Genomic DNA, 20,304 nt, shown 5'->3' with positions numbered 1-20,304 from the left:
CTTTAATTAAATGTATTATGTCAACAGATTTCACATAACTGTATTAGGTTAGTTGAAAGTAACAATTACGTTGAATACAAAATATTAGGTTCAACTTAATACTATTGCTTTCAACTAACCTAATACAGTGTTGTATCCTTTTCTAACATTATACACTTTATTAAAGTCAATGTTTCAGTTTGTGTGATTCACCTCATTCGAACGTCACATGAATTTGCAACATTTCCACTGCTCTTCTCACCTTTCCCCTCTCTCCCCTCCTCCCCTCCTCCATTGTATTTTCTCCTTTTCTTCCACAGTACAACCTTTCTCCACTCTTCCCCTCATCCTCCTTTTCCCAAATTCTCTGATAACATCCCTTTACCTTTTTTCTGCCCAGTACCTCTCCGACCTGCCCCCTCCTCCCCCTCTCCCCCTCTCCCCCTCTTTTCTCTCTCTCTCCCTCACTCCCTCACTACATCTTTTGTGAAAATGAAAACAAAGAGCAGCCTGCCAAAATATTTCTATAGCTGTTCGCTGACGAAGCAGGGAGCGGAGACAATGCAGAAAGATGTGCAGGCATATTTGTCGCGGCAGCAGAAAGATGGAAAGCTCTCCCCCGATGGCCCGATTTTTACAGTCATTTGGAAACTCTCCTCACTCACTCATTGCCCCGTTTAAAAGCACTCTGGTTGAAGTTCTCATCTGACATGGCACCACATATAAATGCACAGCTGTATATTTGTGTAAGGCCCTCGCTCTGCCAAGCTGTCCATCCCCCTGTTGCCCCAGGTGATCAGATGAAACTAATGGCAACCTTAATGTGTTTGTGTAGGCCTTTCACTCTATTGGACTGAACGATGACAGACCAAACACTCACTCTTGTGCTAGATCACAGGCCAGATTATTATAAAAGACATGAAATGGCCAGTGTCAGTTTAGCCTTTTCATAACCACATTTTTCGATCTCTTTAAAAATAAAATATAGACAGTTTGCCTTGAACTCGTTTTCCCTTGCGGCTGCAAAAAAAAGTGGTGGGTTGTTCGAGAGGAAAATGTATTACTGAACCACGATTCATTAGCAAAAATACTTGGTTAATTTTGTATGCACTATCTTTAAGGTATGAGAAAAAGCCCTAAGCTGACATCGATCCATGTTGGCTTATTTCCTCTTCTGAGAGAAAGTTTAAATGAGGTAATATAATGTTTCTTATTAAACCGGTTAAGCAGCACACAGCAAGTATATTGGTAGAAAGCCTGAGGCAGACACATTTTTTATATTACAGATATATATTTGTGTAATTTGTCTAGCAGTACAACCCAGACCTGGAACAGAAAATGTCCTGGATTATCCTGATGCAGTGGCACAAGAGTACAAGTTGAGCCAAGCTAGCTCTATGAGCTAACACCATGCTAACATTCTGATGCGTATACGGTGTAATGTTTAACTAACTCACCATTGTTACTTAGCATACTTACATTTAATAATTGGAAATATGAACAAAACACAAAAGATCCTGATAAGAATGTTTTTGTATTTGGTGATTTGACTACTGGATAATTATATTCCAGCTAAGGGATCCCTAAATGTAATAAAATGCATCCCGAGGGAGAAATAAATGTCTGAACCAAAATTCAAAGCAATCCATTCAATGGTTATTATATTCCAGTCTGGAGCAAAGTGTTTGAATGATTGACCAAAATTGCAATCCCTACAGGCTAGCGTGGCTAAAATCTACAAAAATGAACCTGATTAAGCGGTTCCTGACGGAGTTTTACTCTGAAATCTTAGTCATGGAATCGCTGCGATGCTGTAGGTTCTTTTGTGAAGGGTTAAGTGTGAGTTGCAGCGCCAAGCTCTAGTGTGAGACAGGGAGGTTCATTGACACTGGAGAGCTGTCTCCTCCACTCCCCTCCACTCCCCACCAGCCTCTTATTAACAATGGCACCAAGAGTACGCGGGTCCAGATGTTAGTCTCCTGCTCTCACCAGCTGTGCCAGCCTCCGATACACAGCCTCATTGACTCTGAACCAGGGAGGGGAGACACTTAAGAATACACCAACATCACACACACACACACACACACACACACACACACACACACACACACACACACACACACACACACACACACACACACACACACACACACACACACACACACACACACACAGAACATGAAGCTTCTGACAGTACGTTTTAGTTTTTAAGAAATATACTGCATACCTACAAAATGATCACAAAGGATTAAAAAGCTATTACATTCAGTTCTGTGCAAGAAGAACTGCACACACACACATTTGTCAGTCAGATTCAACGACACACAAACAGGCACACAAACGCTCACACACTCCCACCAGCCCAATGCACTTTACACCCCCCCCCCCCTTCTCCTGGTGTATGGCAGAGTTATTTGTGGGTGACAGGATCCTAACAATTCTCAGAATAATGCACGTTTGTTTGGATGACTGCGCCATCAGCGCTCCTTTTGTTATTTTCAACATTGTTAGAGTCAGTCGGTACTGATCCACCAACCCTTTATTGTGCTGTTTTTTGTCCATTTACTTGCTCTTATAACAATAATTAGTTTTGTCATTCAGACACAGTAACACCATTGTCCACATGCTAATAATGATTTTGACAGTGAGCGTAGGAAAGTAACTGAAGAGTCATTTAAAATGATAAAAAAAAACAGTAGACTAGCTGCTGTTTTTTTGGCCTTTTTGAGTCTCTGGGCAGCTTTTGTTTGCTCATAACTCGGCAGTAGCAGTGGCTGTTGTCAAGCAGAGAGTGGTGTGACAAGTTAAAAAGGCTTCCCTTTCCAGGAGACATGGCTTCTCCAAACAGGAAGAGACAGAGGACTCTAGAAATAACAGTGTATGTCTGCCGATGTAACACTGTAATCCTAGACTCACCCTGTCAGGCAATAAGTTTGATTGCGGTTCTCATTTGAAATGTTGGATTCATATCTTTCCCCTTCCCCCTTATTTTCTGCTCATTCCTTTCCATTTTTTCTACTACAGTACATCCACGCTCCTCTCCCCTCTTTCCCCACTCTTCTCCTGTCACCCATAGCAGTATCAACATCGGAATCACAATCACTGGAGGTGACTATTGGGAAACCCGAGCAATCGTGTGCACCCACGGTTTGTTTTTTGACCGCATTAGTGGAGATTACAGTTGAATTTTCACTGAAACTGTGCAACATCTGCATATCTTTACAACCGTAAGGTCCTAAACTGTGCACATGATGCAAACAATTAGGGGAATATATGAATATATGATTATTTATTTTTAAAAACACGGTTTTTACTTCTCATCAGAATAATAATATTCTATTAATGACTACTATATTCCATTATGTTCTGTTCTGTTCTATTCTATTACATTCGATAGTCATTGGGGAGCTATTTAAATGTTGTTTGTGTTCCAGTTGAATGTTCAGCAATAATGATGTGGTTGTTGTTGCTGACAGCACTCTATTCGTACCCTTTTTGTTATTAGACAGTGAGGAGGAAAAAGAGCAAGTGAAAAACAAAAGAGAGGAGGCTCAGTGACACATTTTCAAATTGATAAAGAGAGGAAGGGAAAAGCAACATATGAGGGCGCAGAAAACAACTAATGTCTGGGCACTCGCATCCGTTTGCGGAGTAAAAGGAAAGCATGCGAGAGACGGACAGAGAGAGGTACAAGGGGGGTTGTGTTTATTATTTGATAAAGCCTCTCTTATAACCTCAGCATGTTGTGTGATAGCTCTGGCTCTCCTTCAACTCCGCGGTGTGCCACTTCAAATTAGTCGCTTGTGGAGAGGGCCTGCCCCGTCTTTGCAGAATGCATTAGTACGCCACTCGGAGCCTCATACAGCCTAGGGTTAAACACAAATTATATCATTTCTGTCATCCAATCAAATCACACTGACCCCTTGACCTGCTAGATGAGTCAAATGCATAATGAAATATGACATGGCACAAAAGCTCTGATTCTAATCTGCTCTGACACACGATCAGATGAGGATGACCTCCTGACCTTGACTGACAAGTGAGACGAGCAATGGGAACCGGATACACGAGGGAGAAGAAGGGAAGGAAACATAAAAGAAAAGAGGAATATATAAGCAATTAGGAAGGCTGGTTTTAGTCAATGGGGGTTAGTTAGTAATCAACTCAGTATCTTGGGTGAAAGGGGCCATCTGCATCTGTGGACTTTGGATAGTTGTTTTAAATATTCTCAAAATTTCCCCCATATATTCCCTTCCATAATGATAAATAAGAAACCTTTCTGTTAGACGGCAGCATCATTTCTTCTCACTTAGCTGTTGCCAGGGCTGAAGAAATAGTAGCTGGATTTTATTTCCTAGAAAGAGCTTGACTTTGACATTATTTTCTCCCAGTCTCACCCCTCGCTGCCTCACAATCTCTCTCTCTCCCTCCCACCTTCTTCTTTTCCCACCCTCCTGTCCCATTCATTCACCCAACAGAAACCAAGTTCGCATTGGTTTAGCATCCACATCCCCACAGCCCCTTTCATGGTTTCCAAACAGAAACATAGTGACAGATAAATAATACAGCCTGGCTGTTTTAGAGAGAGATGAGATGACAGGGTGATGGGCAGGCGGGCGGGGGGTTGATTGGGGTCCGGGAGATGTGGAGCAGGGACCAGAACTGTTTGGGCTCCTTGAGGGACAGAGCAGGCTGGGGTAGGGCCAGCAGAGAGAGGAAGAGGAGACTGGAGGTGTAGGGTGGCTGTAACTGGATCCGTGGCCCTCTCCCCCCCCCCTCTATTTGGGCTCTGCTAGAGAAGGCTTTGTGGTGTGTTGATACCCCCTGACATGATATTGTAGCAGAAGAACAGCTATGGCTTTAATTAAGCCTGAGTTGACTGAGAGAGATGGAGGGATAAAGAGAGGGAGGAAGAGGAAAGGGAAAAAGAGAAGGAGGAGTATCAGAAAACAAACAACCCAATAAACAGAAATAGCAGATCAGGTCATGCGGTTCAGATTAAACGTCTCAAAGTAATTGATCTTTGTAGTCTGACAACAGTATTTGCCTCTGCTGGGTGACATTAAAACAAGAGCTCTGTGTACACCAGTAAACAGGATCATTCATAAATATACAGTATAATCTTCCTCTGGGAGAGCAATGGCAGAGCGAATGAAAATAGATGATGCTTTCAAATTTCTCCCAAAGATAAATCCACCGTTTTCCTTGCAAACCGGACTGCGTGGAAAGGAGAGATAACGGGGCCTGACTTTGTCTCCGTGTGCAGACTGCTGCACGGCGAATACGGGAAGGTGGTGGAACAAAGTGTCGGTGCCGGTGGTGATGGAAGTGGTAGTGTGTGGGGGATTTTAAGCATAAATCACCACTGTGACAAAGCTCTCCAATAGGCAGATAAGTGCACATTAGTGGTAAGCAGATCTGTCATCGCCTGTCTCCGAGCCGTCGGTCCCGCCCTCTCTCCCCGAAACAAACGCTGACTTGAGAGGACTCCAAACTCTGTGTGGCAGCATGTGGCATGCATAAGCACTTATGTTCTTACTGTGGGACTTAATTTGTAGCTTAATTATTTTTAAGAGGAAGTGTTCAGGGTATGTGGCCCACATGTTTTAATTATGACGCTCCTTTTGATGTTTAATAAACAGGCAAGCGATGTGACTAGGGCTGCAGCTAATGATTGTTTTATTATATATTAATCTTCTTGCAATTTTCTTGATTTTTCATTTACAAGTTAATTTGTGGAATGTCAAAAAAAAGAAAAAATACTAATTTCGGATGTGATGCTTTAAAATATCTTATTTTGTTTGACAAACATTACAAATAATATTTGCTTGCAATGATATGAAACACAGAACATCAGAAAATGTCTTTTAAAAAGGCTTGAACATGCTTAATCAACTATAAAACTGTTCCATAGACAACATTTCCCCTTGATCATGTAGTGTAACAGCATACAGATCTTTGATTGTACATTGAAAGTGAACATTTTTCAGAATGAATATACAATGTTATATTAATTTGATTATGTCCCAGATTCCTACAGGCATTGCAACAATAATGTAATAAGAAGAAAAATGTACAGATAATGAGCCATTAGCCACAGTCAATATCATCTCCAGAAGGCCTTGAATACTCAGGCAGTGTTACAGAGATCTGTGCCAAACAAAAGACAAGCTGGAAAGCTCCCCAATCAATGTTATTTTCTCTCTCAGTCCCAGACCAACTGTCTGTTCATCTGTTTCTCTCAAATGAAAGGTGTGCTGCTATGTAACACTTACAGTCGAGAGATCTGTCTCTTAATTAAAATGTTACAGATTGTGTTTCGCTCACTGCAGACGGAGCATACTGTGTATTGGAAATAACGCTCCCTGTAGTGTGTGGTATTGATCAGACGAGGAAAATAGTAGTAATGCAGCTTTTGGTAGGAATGTGGTCCTGGCTATTAAAAGTAAACCCATGACGAGTACCTCATAGGTGGAAAAAAAAGAAAAAGCTTTTGTTTGAATAGCCAATTCCATACTAGGACAGACGCTGGTCTGCACGATCCATCAAATACATTGCCTTTGTTTGGATTTTACTTTTAAAGGAGAAAAGAGTATACATTAGCCAGAGTGTACACGTGGTTCTGTACATGCAAGCTTATTCTGAATAGAGGCATATGAATAATTTATCTTGCCACAATCCAACTGGGAACGTCCTTGGTATTTACATTTTATCATCAAGGGCACTGGATGAGCCCTCACAGCAATCTAACACATGACACATCCTCAGTCCACGTCCCTTTGCAAAATCGCAAGCAAAACAAATGGGGGCTGGAAAATGTTTCTGTGGCATGGATATATATTTATATACACTGAGGAAACAAAAGGTTGATGAACATGCTCGATGATGACTAAGCGCGGCAGCGGCCTTATGATTACACAGTGGTCACCCCCAGTGGTAGTGAAGCACGGTAAAATACGACAGCCATGCAAAGGCTCCGAGAGACACGCACAGGGACTCACTTTACACAATGGCTCCAATGTTTACAGCGGACAATTTAGTTTCCTTCCAACAATTATTTGGGAAATTGAATCTCAGGAAATGTTCGTTGTCTTGTCCATTAGACCAAACAATAACACCTTCACCAGAGGTTTACAAAAACATCTGTCTTCAAAGGACGGTCCAGAAAATGTATATCAACTGGCTTGCAGGCTATTTCAGGACAAAGTAAATCAAGTTGAGGCAATCTTTTTCATTTGGTGTAACATGTAGGAAGATGAAAGTACGCTTTAAAAGCTGAGTCTGTGTCTACATTCCTGCTTTACTATAAAACATTGCTAACCCTTTTTTGTGGTCAAATTAAATATGGGTGTTTTAGTGTCATAGGTATTGTAACTTAATGAAATTCTTCTCATCTGGCTTTGTGTTTACTGCCTTACATTTGGGATTCATTTAAGAGACATTTAATGCATTTTAATCCTGCTGAAAGCTATTGTTAAAAATAAGAATGTTGTTTACTATGTACTTTAAGGCACAACCTGAGAAAAAGGCTTGCCCAGGCACCAAATACAACAACAGAACGATTGGAAGACTATTATTTCAAAAATGAACACCAACATTAGACAGCAACAAATTCCACAGTAAATATTTTCCTGACTCAGAAAAGATTTGTTTTCTATTAAACAGACCTATTTTTATTCCAAGCAGCTGGAAATGCTAATTCATCCTTTGCACTGTAATCTTTCGGGTTGTATATCTTAGCAAAGCTGTAATTTATATGCTGACAACATTACAAAATGAGCATTTCACTCACCTTTATAGTAAAAAGGGGTTAAGAGAAGCAAGAAAAAATGGGCTTTGTATCCTCTCTCCTTTCTTCCATCTCCCCCATGCCCCTTATTTTCTAAAAGTATCTGTTTGAGAGATAAATGACCACTCTGCTGCCGAGGATGACAGCCTACACAAAGATGATATTGAATTTATTTCAGAAATGTTGCAGAACTGACTGTTTGATGTATACTGCTAGACATGAATCATAAAAATTCTATTAAAAAACCCTTGAATGGCTGACACCAGAATATTATTTGTGATGATTAATTTGACTCAGTCATTACAATGGGAGTCAAGTTGGATCGTCTCAGACAAAATTGCTTTTCATTCCCCGTTGAATTTCCCTGCTATTTTTCTTTTCTTCTTGCTCTGAGCAGAACTCTGATCTGATTGGGCTTACTGTGTTAGCGCGACAGCACACAAAGGCTGTTGGTCTTTTTTATTACTGATCGCTGAGCATCCAGCTTTTGTTCCAAAATGAGACATTCAACATTTGAAACAAAATTACACCTGTTCCAACAAAATGACAGATCAGAATTTAAACAGTTTACAAAGCTATTTGTTGAAGGCAGGAAACTGAATGAATTGGTAAACAAGATGCTAGCATATTAATGATTCTTAAGGTTATACTGACACCACTCATAAATGTTGTAAATATGACTTTATATAGTATATTTTTAAAGAATCAACTGTAGACCACAGAACTGGATGTTTTTACCAATATAGTAATCAGTAATTCCAAGCATAAATACGTTTTGCATTTATTTTGGATCGACAATGTCTCACACAATTAGATGGTAGTTAGCACAGCTGTCAGTTAGGGTTACTCTGCCAAATATGTGATATCCTTGAGTCCTCAGCAAGAAATTGAGAACCACGGGGCGTCAGTATTCATTTCAACCTTGTTTTCCTTCTATCTTACACTCTGTAAGCGACACGTCCTGATATATGAAAAATAATGGATGAGGGAAACGCAAACACAACAACAAAGAGCTGTCATATTTTCTATACTGACACCACAAAGTGTACCATTTCCACTTTAGCACGGATTTAACAGTTATTAACGTTTTCTGTTTGTTGTTAGATGAACATTAGTTTTTAACAATAACTTGCTATGTGGCACATAGCTGCACTCGGTTACTGTTACTATGGTTACCTGTAGTTTAATCTAAGCAATAGTTAACATCAAGGTGACTGTATGTAAAAAATATATATACATGCAGGGGAGGCGGAGAACATTTCCTTTGCTACATCCGTACTATAAAGGTTAGCTTAACTGTTAGCAAGTAGGTATGGTCACGTCACTCACGTGTACTGTTGCTATGGATACTGGAACTGCACTAAAGCACTGTCAATTCCCGTTATAAAAAAACAAACAATGTTTGCGTATTTTGAATGACCACATCACTGATATGAAGCTCAGCTGCCATTGCTCTGAGAACAACTCTCCATAGCTGTCACATTGTTTGAACATTGATTTAAACTGCTAAATATATTTATTTTGTTTTAAATGTTTCTTAATAAAATGCACTTTAAGAGTTGTAATTGCCTTTTGTCCTTACGTCTTACATACGCTCATGTATCTTTGACTGCTTATCGGAACACTTGATATATTTTGTAATGCAATACTCGTGTTTTGTGGTACTGACAATGCAAAATGGGATAGTTATATACACATTTAAGCCTTGGATTTGCTCCTCTTACATGGCCTACAGTATATATTCAGGAAATTGACTTTCGCCTGTCCTAACTTTTACACCTTATCTTTTAACTTTATCCAACTTTATGACTACATCTGCGAAACATAGAAAAAAATGAGTTATTAATTAGCGTTAGTGTTGCCTACAGGTGTCCATCACTTCCTTTTTCTCACGTTGTTCTCTTCGTGTCCTCAGAGCTACACAGGTCAGAGTGGCGGCGGGGGAGGAGGAGGAGGTGGCGGTTCGGGAGGTGGAAATGGGGACGAGGACTACGAGATCCCCCCCATCACTCCCCCAAACCACCCCGAGCCCTCTCTTCTTCACCTGATGGAGCACGACTCTACAGGCTACCTCTGCCACTCGCTGCAACACAATGGGCTCATCAACCCGTACTCCTACCCAGAACTCATGATGTCCAACATGCTGGCCCAGGACAGCCACCTCGTCTCCAGCCAAATGCCCTCGGTGAGTAGAACAGCGTGGATTAAACCATTCCACCACGGCCATGTAGCATCAGAAAACTGTGATCCAATTAAAAAAGGGATGTTTAAGGTGACTGAGAATATCTTCAGTAATGGTCACACATGTTTTGGACGATTTAATGATAGTAAAAAGTTATTTAATGCCTCAGTGGAAAGAGGTTCTTCTAAAACTAAACCTTTTGAACTCTGCTGGATTTTACCAAAACTGTACATTTGAAAAAGTGCATTTATGTCTCTGAGATAACCATGGCAATCTATTAACCCTCACATGTACACACACACACACACACACACACACACACACACACACACACACACACACACACACACACACACACACACACACACACACACACACACACACACACACACACACACACACACACACACACATGATCGTGCACAGGAGAGTGAACAAATTTGACTTTTTAAATGATTTTAAAAGCTTTTTGGATATTGCAAGACATCCAAAACAGCCATTTGAAAGAGTTCTCTAATATGAAACCTATTACAACCCTATAAGGTAAATGTAATTTTCAAGACATGAAAAAGGAGGCTAAGTGGGGGAACTGAATGATTGTTCAGCGGTTGGCATGTCAGCTCTGATGCATGGAGAAAGGGATTGTGGGTAAATCCATCAGCATCATATCTACCTCGACAGCATGCATCGGTCAATCTGTCAAGCCTTCAAACATGAATACGCTCTGATTACTCCCTCAGCTCCACACAGAACTGCTCCTCCACAAATTAGCATCTCCAAACCGTAATTGCATTCATGAGGATTGCAGGAAGTAGAGCAGGTTTTTATCACAACAAATGATATATGTAAAGCTTATGCATGAAGCATTATGTATGGCTGCAATAATCAAGGCTTTCCATTTAGTAGCCTCTCATATAGGATACATGTCTCCACATGAATTTACTAAATGAGGTGGGTAATCTTTTTGGAAAATATACATTTGTGGTTCACTGAATAACTTTAATGTTTAGGTTCTGTATGCGATTCAATTCCTTTGTTTTAAAATATGGACAGGTGTGAATGCATATTTATTCCAGCATTGAGAAAATAGATAAAAGAAAGAGGACATGGTCAACAATATTTACGTATGCAAAGATATTTGTGTTCAGGGTGAGATTAAAGGTGGGAATATTATACCTTTAGAACTCACTTTTTATTTACTATGGGATCAAACAGAGATACAGAAATAGCTACACCCGTCTGCTGTGTCTCTTTGGTAATTGAATACATTGTGTGCACGTAATAATGATGAATGAAAAATAATCTGTTATATACAGTTAAAATGATATACATTCAGGTGAATATTATGATCTTCATAAACACAGGGAACAAGATTAAACAACAGTCAGCATAAAGCCAAAATACAATTCCTTAAATATCTGATATATAAGCATACTATACTGTATATTATATATAATGGTGGAATATTCCCCCTAGGTATTGGATTCATGGTTCATTTATCTTCATATTCATTTCACATGTTGGTCATGACCTTTACTGTGGAGACAGTGGTTGATTGGCCAGTCTTTCGCTCGGCAGTCAGGATATTTTTTACAGCTGCTGGGCCCCACTCTGTGGTTTTAATAGACAGAGTATATCAGGTTGCGCGGTAAAAATGCATGAGATTTTAAATGTTTGAAATGAAACACAATGAACATTGAATCAAAACAAATGTGCCATTCTGATAACCATGCATTTAAACTATGCTTTATGTTTGAAGCTGGAGACACAGAAATATACACAACACATTTTGTGAATGGAAAATTAAGTTCACATTGGGGGTAATTTTGAGAAGGAAATATATCAAGAGAAAGCCAAAAGGAAATGACAGCATTTAACCAGTAAAAATGTTATAACCCCCCAAACCTTGATATTGTTATATTGCTCTGAGGTGAAGCTCCTTGAACATACAGTATAGGAGACTTTTTCAGGGCTATGCTTCAACTTCACTGCAAAAGGCAGCATATAAAGTGAATTCAGACATTTCTAAGTCAAATAGGCTGCCTGGCGAAACTACCAAACCGTAGCAGAGGTTCATTTGTGCTGAGAACGGAGTGTCTATTAAAGTGGAGCCTCACCTTGACACAGTCTGTTGAGCAGAGTAATTAAGCAAACTCTGCAGTTCAAACATGAGATTCTATCAAAATGAATACCTCACTTGACATGGATAGATAAATTACGAGGGGTTAATCCACATTTTAGTCGGTTACCACTGCTAAAAAAACGGTACTTTAGTGCTATATGTAGATAAAAAGGGATTTTGCTGCTGTTGTGTTTGGTGTGTGTCCAAGTGTGTGTTTCTGTGTCCTCACTATAAACAATATCTCTGCTGTTGAAATGGATCCACTACATCTGGAGGTCAGGCCTTATATTCAATCTTGAGCGCATTGAAAAAAAAATCCATTAGGGTTCATCTTTCCTGCATCAGCCATTCTATTGTGGTGCTGCAGTGAGATCTGTTTTCATCAGGCAGATTCAATACGTGAGCTGGGCAATGAAAAGAGTGCAATAGAGTTGGTTGAAGAGAGGAGGGGTGAGGATCGAGAGAGAGAGAGAGAGAGAGAGAGAGAGGGGGGGGGGAGCGTTTGTGGGGAGGAAAGCAAGAAGAAATTGCAAAGAGGAAAAAGGTAACTCTTATTTCAAATGAGCATATACCTCCAGTTTTCTGTACCTCCTGGATTTCATTATTAGATATTTTAGAGATAATTCGTTTGAGTGAAATAAGGTTATTCTATCTCAACAAAAGGCTGAGAGCTTCTGCTTTCGAAATGCATGCCTACGTGATTCAAGTATGAGGACGTTTGAAAAACTCCATTGCAGGTGCAACAATATACACATAAAATAAATAGGGCGATTATATAACATAGAGGATTTAGAGTAGAGCAGCATAACAGCAGCAATTGATCATAGTCAGGGTGCGCCAAGACAGAATAGATAGTGTGTGTTTTGTGTGTGGTGTTGTGGGACTAAATGGTGTTAGATGTAGATCTTTAGGTGGGTACAATGGTGGATTGTGGGTGTGGATGCTGTGGACCAAGGAAAACTACCATGTTTTCACCATAGGTTTTCACTCAGATGCAAAATAAAGACTAGACAAACTTAAAACAATAACATTATGGTAATTCTATATTGTCTTCTTATCCATGGGACACATGAAATAACCAAAACCGTCTCACACGTGCTGACATCCATCTTCCCTCTGACCCTACAAACTGGTCGCAAATATATGTTCTTAAATATCTCTAAAATGGATGTCGACTTTTAGCAAACAGGAATACATTTGGAATTTGTTGAGGACTGTTTTCAGCTGCGGACTACTACTATTTGCTTTGCTAGTGAGCATTTATTAGCAGGATGTTAAATGTAGACTTGACACTAAACATGTCCATGGTGAAGAAGTTAAATGTATGTGTTTAAATTGTTTGGCTAAGATCTGAATCAAGAGGTCAACTAGTCCCAAAAAGTCACTGGTTCCAACTTCCTAATAGAATATTTTACTTTTCTTAGTCCACTTTTATAGTAAATTCATTATCTTTGGGTTGTTGGTTGCTTTTTTGGGCCATGGGATTTGTTAACATATTGAATATTGCCAGTCTAATCCTGTAAAGTTATAGTAGTCGAAAGCACATTTTCCCACCAAACCAGGTGGTAACATTTTCAAACCCTGAAAGAAATAATTGACTCTACTCTCCTAATTTTGTGAAGAGGCGAAATTTTCAATTCATACGTTTTTTTTCCCGTTTTTTCTGATGCTTATTGTGTTGCGGTCCGAAGCCCCTCCTGGCCAAACCTGATATCTTTCAGAGAGCTCTTTTCTATGATGCTCTGATGCACTTGGCAGGGCCTCCCTCCCACTCTCACTCTCTCACCCCTCTGTCTGTTAATGCCCCCACTGTCATAGCATCTACAAGTTCCAAAACACATTAGAAATGTAATAGCCATGCTCAGGTTGCATTGATCTTATCAATAGAGCCCAGAAAGATACACATCTCTGCTGCTGCTGGTGAATAATTTCTAGACTCACAAGTGAAATGGCCTTGTTGTTGTGTCTTTACTTACACCTAAACCTACCTAAAGCCAATCTAGTTTTCTATTAGTTTCACACCTGTGCTGTGACAAATACATCTGCAATCTATTTGAAAAGAGAGGCTACACATTCAATGATGGTATATTTAAGACGCTCCTGTAATTCATATGACTTGTGCCTGCGACTGGAATAAATTATATTTGATTACGTTTTTCTCATGTTCCTCAATGATGCATGCAATATTAGCCATCATCAAACTGGCCCAAGTGTGATGGTTTGAATATGTAACAGATGATGAATGTATAATCAGCCAGGGGATGTTATGTGAAATGGTTAGCAGAAGGAGCTATACTGTATGCAGCCTCAGCACCATCAAATTCCCAGGTATTATCTAATTTGTTATTTTCCGGAATACAAGACGTGAATCCGCCTGAATAAGGGTCAGTTCATTGGTAATGACGGTGGTCTGCCGGCTGTATTCATATTCAAATTCATACTCCTAATTTCTTTTGTTAGCAACATTTAAATAGGAAATTCCTCCCAGGCTTTTAATATTCAGTTGTTCGGGTTAATTATCAAGTGTTAATCCCGCACTGATTGTCATGTTAAGTCGGTGGATGCCTGTGTTTTCTTTCCTTTCTTTATTTTTTTCTGGCGAGGCATTAAGTGAACCTGGCAGGTGCTCGCTCTCCAAGCCTGCGTGAATGAAATATGAGCTGCAATGTCAACTGAACTTGTCACAGACAAGCCGGGATGAATTAATGATAAGAGAGCAGAGGTGTGTTTTAATGTGTTCTCTCTCTGATGGAGGGTCTCAGCAAACGTATTATCGCATACTGTACACCTGCTGGTTTTTGTATAAACATGGAATGGAGAAAAAAGGTGGATTAGCGATAAGGTGATGCATGTATAGAGAAAACCACGGACCGCTAATTATAAGTCTGAAGAAAATGAATAGTCCTGTGCGTCACCTGGACTGTTATCAAGTGACTTTTCAGAAGTAATGTAATTAAATGTGTTTAGACTTTTCCAATATGGACTTTAAATGTGTCTTACCTTAGCCTTTAAAGATGTTCTTCTCTTTGAGGCTTTGCCTTATTTCATTCAAATGAAGAAAACCTATTTCTCCTTTGAAAGACCTTCATTTTCAGTTATTTTTTAAAGGGATTAGAGAGGCTGGGGAAAATGATGGAATGTCTGTCGCTTTCCACCACAGTTCAACAAGCGCGGTGATAGACTTGTATTAGTTATTCCAATGTTGATTCAGGCATAGATGATTCTGAATGATCAATGCCTCTGGCTGAACAAAAAAATAACGCTTGCTTGTTTGATGGCCTCTTGAAATCTGCAGGAAAAATGGGGCTGTTCTTTAAACTGCTTTTCCCCTTTTCTCCACTTTTTTTGTGATTATTTATTTTCAAATTGTCCCTAAAGCTAATGTTCCATTTGGCATTTCACACCTCCCTCTCCCATAAATGAACCATCACAGCCATAAATCACTGGACAAACAGAGACTTGTGCAAACCCTGAAAGGTTCAGAGATTTATGTAACACATTCATGTTTTCCACTTCCTCATTTTAGTACTCCACTGGTAAAGCCTAGCTAATAAAAGGTCCTATTAATATTTCCTGTTGCTTAGCAACGGCAGGCAGCAAGTAATAGCATTCTGTGAAAAATAGATGACCGATAAGGAAAAATTCAATTCTTTTCTCATCTCCTGGGAGAAAGTGCCTTATTTCTCTGGCAATGTGATATGAAACTGTAGTTGTATATTAAGAAATATCTTAAAAGAAATATAGCTTATTTTCCAATTTCATTATTTTGGGGGGATTTGTATCCAGGCTGGAACGGCAGCTCATCTATTTTCTCCACCCTGATAAAGTCAATTAACCTATCGGATTAAGCTAATCATAGGATAAGGTGCCGACTTAATTTCATTATTTTTAATCAGATATTCTAAAGAGATGGTGTTAAATAACACACACCAAACTTTAAAAGGATCAGTGCTGTGCGACAAATTGCATTTTGTGTATATTGCAGGTTTAATTTAAACTTGTTTTGTACAAACAGAGGTCAGCAACATTATGGAGTGCTATGCAGAATCCCTTCTAATAACACTGCCTATCAGCGTGATCACAGGTAATGGAAGAGGATCTCCACAGTGACAATTTTCCATTTAGATAATTCATCACATCGTATTTCAAAAACAGGCAAATAAAAGATGTGTTATCGCACACATGTTGTTGTCAGCGTCCTCCTCCATAGTGTAGATGTGAACAGTGGCATTCAAGCAGAGAACTGAGGCTAAAGAAACAAAGGCAGATTCAGCTGCAGCAGATAGCCGGTGTTATGAAGCAGATACATAGATAAGGGATTTCATATTACACTTAGCCACGGGCCCCTGCTGAGATTTATCATGCCATGAAATCGTGTCCATATTGCACTGTGCCCTATCTCAACCATCCATCAGCTCATTCTGCGTTCACCACCAGGAATAATCTGCCCTGGTGGCGGCGGAGAGTCGTCCCGTGTCATCTCACTCTGGGATGTCTCGCCTGCTGTGCCACCAGCCAGTGGACGACCGTGGCTCGAGCCCGGTGATTAAAGCACTTTGTGTATTCATGTTACACAGTTCATATGCGCTGTGTTACTGTAATGCAGCATTAAGAGGCAAGAAGCTACAGGCAGGATTCACAGGTGGCACTTAGCCTTAATGGTTTCAAGTAGGAGAAAATGTTTCTAGGAATGATAAGATGATTGTCACAGTTTACATTTGATATCAGACTAAAAGGGAAAGGTGAGACAAAACCATACCAATGACACAAAATAGGCTTCAGTATATCTTAGCTGTGTCTAGATAGAGCACTGTGTCTACAGAGCCCCTCCTCCAACACACACACAAACGCAAATGACCAATGAGGGCACGAGATAAGTTTGTGCACAGATGGAAGGCTGACAGGCAGGTAGGCCATCCAGTTATTTTAGCCGGGCCGGCTAAAATTATTGGTCGTGCTTTCTACAGTGCTACGGCTTCCACAGATGAAAAAATGGTATGTATTTATTGTCAAAGCATTTCATGTATTCATTGCTATTGGGATGTTAAGAGAATTCCATGCAATATAACAAAAAGTGTTTCTGAAATAAATTACATACCCCACCTTTAAGAGTAGAAAAATATATTGTTTTTAGTTTGTTTTTTACTCACTTATACAGTAGGTGCTCCTCGTAACTCATTTGGTTTTCTTTCTATTATTTTACAAAAACGAGTTGTCTTGGTAGGAATAAAAAACTTGACCCTGAACCTAAGTGATCAGTGAAGTAAAAACACCTCATGATGTGATGCAGTGAACCGTGTGATCCCATGTATCATAACAATTGCAATGAGTTAATTTGTTTAGTAATCTGCTGCAGCATTTGGGATAATTCAAAGCTGCAGAATAAGGTGAGGATGGCTTCTGTCAGAAAGGTGTGACATTTCTCAGAGAGGATTTGACACACATGAAAATCATATTTCCATGACCTGCACTCACTTGTGTGGCGCACACAGTACTGTATGCACCGACTTTTCATTTGTGTGCTCTTTCTTGTTTTTGTTTTCATTATTTCTGCATCTACATTTTTTCTTTTTTGTTGTTCCAGCGTGCACACACACACACACACACACACACACACACACACACACACACACACACACACACACACACACACACACACACACACACACACACACACACACACACACATGCTCACATACACAAAATGTGTTTGACACGGCAGTCAGGAGTCTCATTAGTGGGAGCAGAGGAGCCCTGCCGTCTGCTGTCAGGAGTGTGTGTCCCTACCGCTCCTCACAACCGTCTCCTACATGTCATGTCAGGCAAGGCTCTGATTCTCTGACGCTGTGCTTTGTGAGGTGAGCTCGGAGACACGCCCGGGCTGAGAGGGAGCGACACGGGGGGAGAAAGAGACACTGAGAGAGAACAAGAGAGAGAGAAGAAAAAAGACCGGGGAACAAGAGAGAGAACTGGTAGGGGGGGTGGGGGGCGGGGAATAAAAGCAAAGGAGGTTCTGACATTAGCAGTAATGAGGAACATGGAGGATGGTGCCGAGGGGGACATCATGACATTACTATCTGCAAATCAACCACTGCCTTGTTGCTGCCACACATTCTCTCTGAGAGGCGTTCAGGGGGGTACAGTACTGTTCAAACCAGCAGTCACTCATAATGGGACGTCTGCCTCTTTGTGCTAACGCTCCAAGCTATACTCCTGGATTGTGTAATCAAAATAATAATGGTATTTCAAAACAATTAATACTAGAAGATAGCATATTGATTATGTGCTTGACATAAAAAGAAAAAGAAAACACAAATACTTGTAAAGTAAAACATCTTAAAAGTTTTACCATTTTCTGGTCTACACTTTTTTTTAATTGAGCATATCTCTGTGGCACAACTTAAAAAATCATTCCTAGGTGTTTTATGAAAATACTAATACCAAACGCGTTGGCTAAGACTCTGTTTGGCAAAGTCAATTTCAACAGTGCGGCTACTCAAGGCGTTCTTTGTAAATAGCTTGTTCTCCCTTTTCAAGTACAAATAATGATGTCCTTACGCTGTTGGTTTGTGAGGTATTGCTGTTTCCCTGCCAGATGAATTACTTGATCACAGTTCAGCACAAGAGGTGCAAGAGCAACTATTTCACATTTTTCATTTTGACTAACATGTAATTGGAACGATTAAAAGTGACCTTACAGTTCCTTGTTTTGGTAACACCGAGGGACTGCCAAGCTGTGAAATAAAATGAGGTTTTAACAGTGTGTTACTAAATGCAGTTGGCTGCTAGAGCACCTGGAGCATAGCATCATATCATAGCTGAATCAATGATTTTGTATAAGTCATCCTGAGTACTATTTGAAATATATCAAATGAAGCTTTGGTACTTGTGTGTCTTCTTCTTAAACATCTGCTGCCCATCACATTTTCTTACTTAGCATCTGTCTGATATCACAAGAAGACAGAAGCAGCATTTTGCCTTTGCTTTCATACTTAAGTAGCGTATGATTCATAAATCCACTCTCATTAATTTTCCACAGCTTGTGTAAATGACCCTCCTGGGCATATATAAGCTTGATAAACCGAAGACATGGATGAAGGGAGAGAGAAGAAGAGAAAGAAGGCGAGAGTGTGGAATGGAGGGGGGAGAGGTGGAGGCTCGAAGGCTCTTTGAGGAACAGAGTTGTTTGTGCTTTGCCCTCGGGGTGAATGAGAAGTAGCTTTGAGCGCTGTGATGCCCAGGGTTGGCTCCCTACCTAAAGGCGTGTTTACCGCCGTGTTGCGCCGCGGCTGTGCTTTTGAAGGATCAGTCTTGAACGCGCCTCTAATTAAAGCTGTCATGGCTGGGTGCCTGCAGGGATAATGTTCTATTATTATAGTCATTTGTTTCAATTAAACGCTGGGTGATTTTACAATAGCAGCCGTGAACCTGTGTGAGTGAGCCATCACTCTAAACAAGATGGCTCCAGTCAAGCAGCGAGTGGGGAGAGGAAAGTCTCAGGACTCTTAGAACAGGAGCGCTGATAACTGTGTATTCAAACAGGGCGGGACGGGACAGAGGGGGGGTCTGAAAGTATATTAGCACAGATTAAAGCAATTCAACAGGTGACGTTTCTTTAAAAGTCGAAATACTTAAATACATAATGCATTGGAAGAAAGTTTTATCATTGGCAAACACATTCCACCTTCAATTTACATGTTTAAGTACTAAAAGTGAAATGAGTCTGCACCTAATTAAAAACTGACACACTGAATATTTATTAATTTATTTTTAGATGATGATAAAAGTTAAAGCACAACATTTATTGATTCTTAAGCATCAAGAGACTGGTTTAATAGGATGCCAGGGCAATAAAACCTTGCATAGCAATCAACTTGCTTATTTAAAAGATGAAACAGATGCCACTCTGGTATAATCACCATGAGGACGGAGCAAGGTTAGCTGCTTTACTCTCCTGCAGTGTGGATCTCTCCTCTTTCTCCTTGTAGCTGCATAGGGCTCTCTTCTCCCCTTTTCTCATCTCTGTGCTGGTGGTCAAATCCCCTTAGCTAAATCAAATGGTGCAGGCAATTGGAGCGGCCGTGAAACCATTTCAAAGGTAAGGTCAGCAGGAGCAGGGGAACAATGGCTTTGTGATATTCCATCTCACACACAATGTGCTACACATAATTGGAAAGCCTTTGTTATTTGACTCCCATTTGACTATGATGTACAAGATGTGAATACAAACAC

At 40.2% G+C, this 20,304-nt stretch overlaps 1 protein-coding gene across 2 annotated transcripts in view; it reads left to right on the top strand.

Moving 5' to 3' along the window:
• tox2 (TOX high mobility group box family member 2) overlaps positions 1-20,304 on the top strand; it is a 90,271-nt gene that overhangs the window by 53,726 nt on the left and 16,241 nt on the right. For both annotated transcript variants that reach the window (XM_079683731.1, XM_079683730.1), the window contains exon 4: positions 9,684-9,953. In XM_079683731.1, coding sequence (XP_079539857.1) covers positions 9,684-9,953 — 270 coding nt within the window. The remainder of the gene's footprint in view (positions 1-9,683; positions 9,954-20,304) is intronic.

This window comes from Notothenia rossii, assembly GCF_949606895.1.
Source record: "Notothenia rossii genome assembly, chromosome: 5".
In the NCBI taxonomy this organism is placed as follows: Eukaryota; Metazoa; Chordata; class Actinopteri; order Perciformes; family Nototheniidae; genus Notothenia; species Notothenia rossii.
The sequence above is the reverse complement of the archived record's forward strand: the minus strand, read 5'-3'. Positions and strand labels throughout refer to the sequence as shown.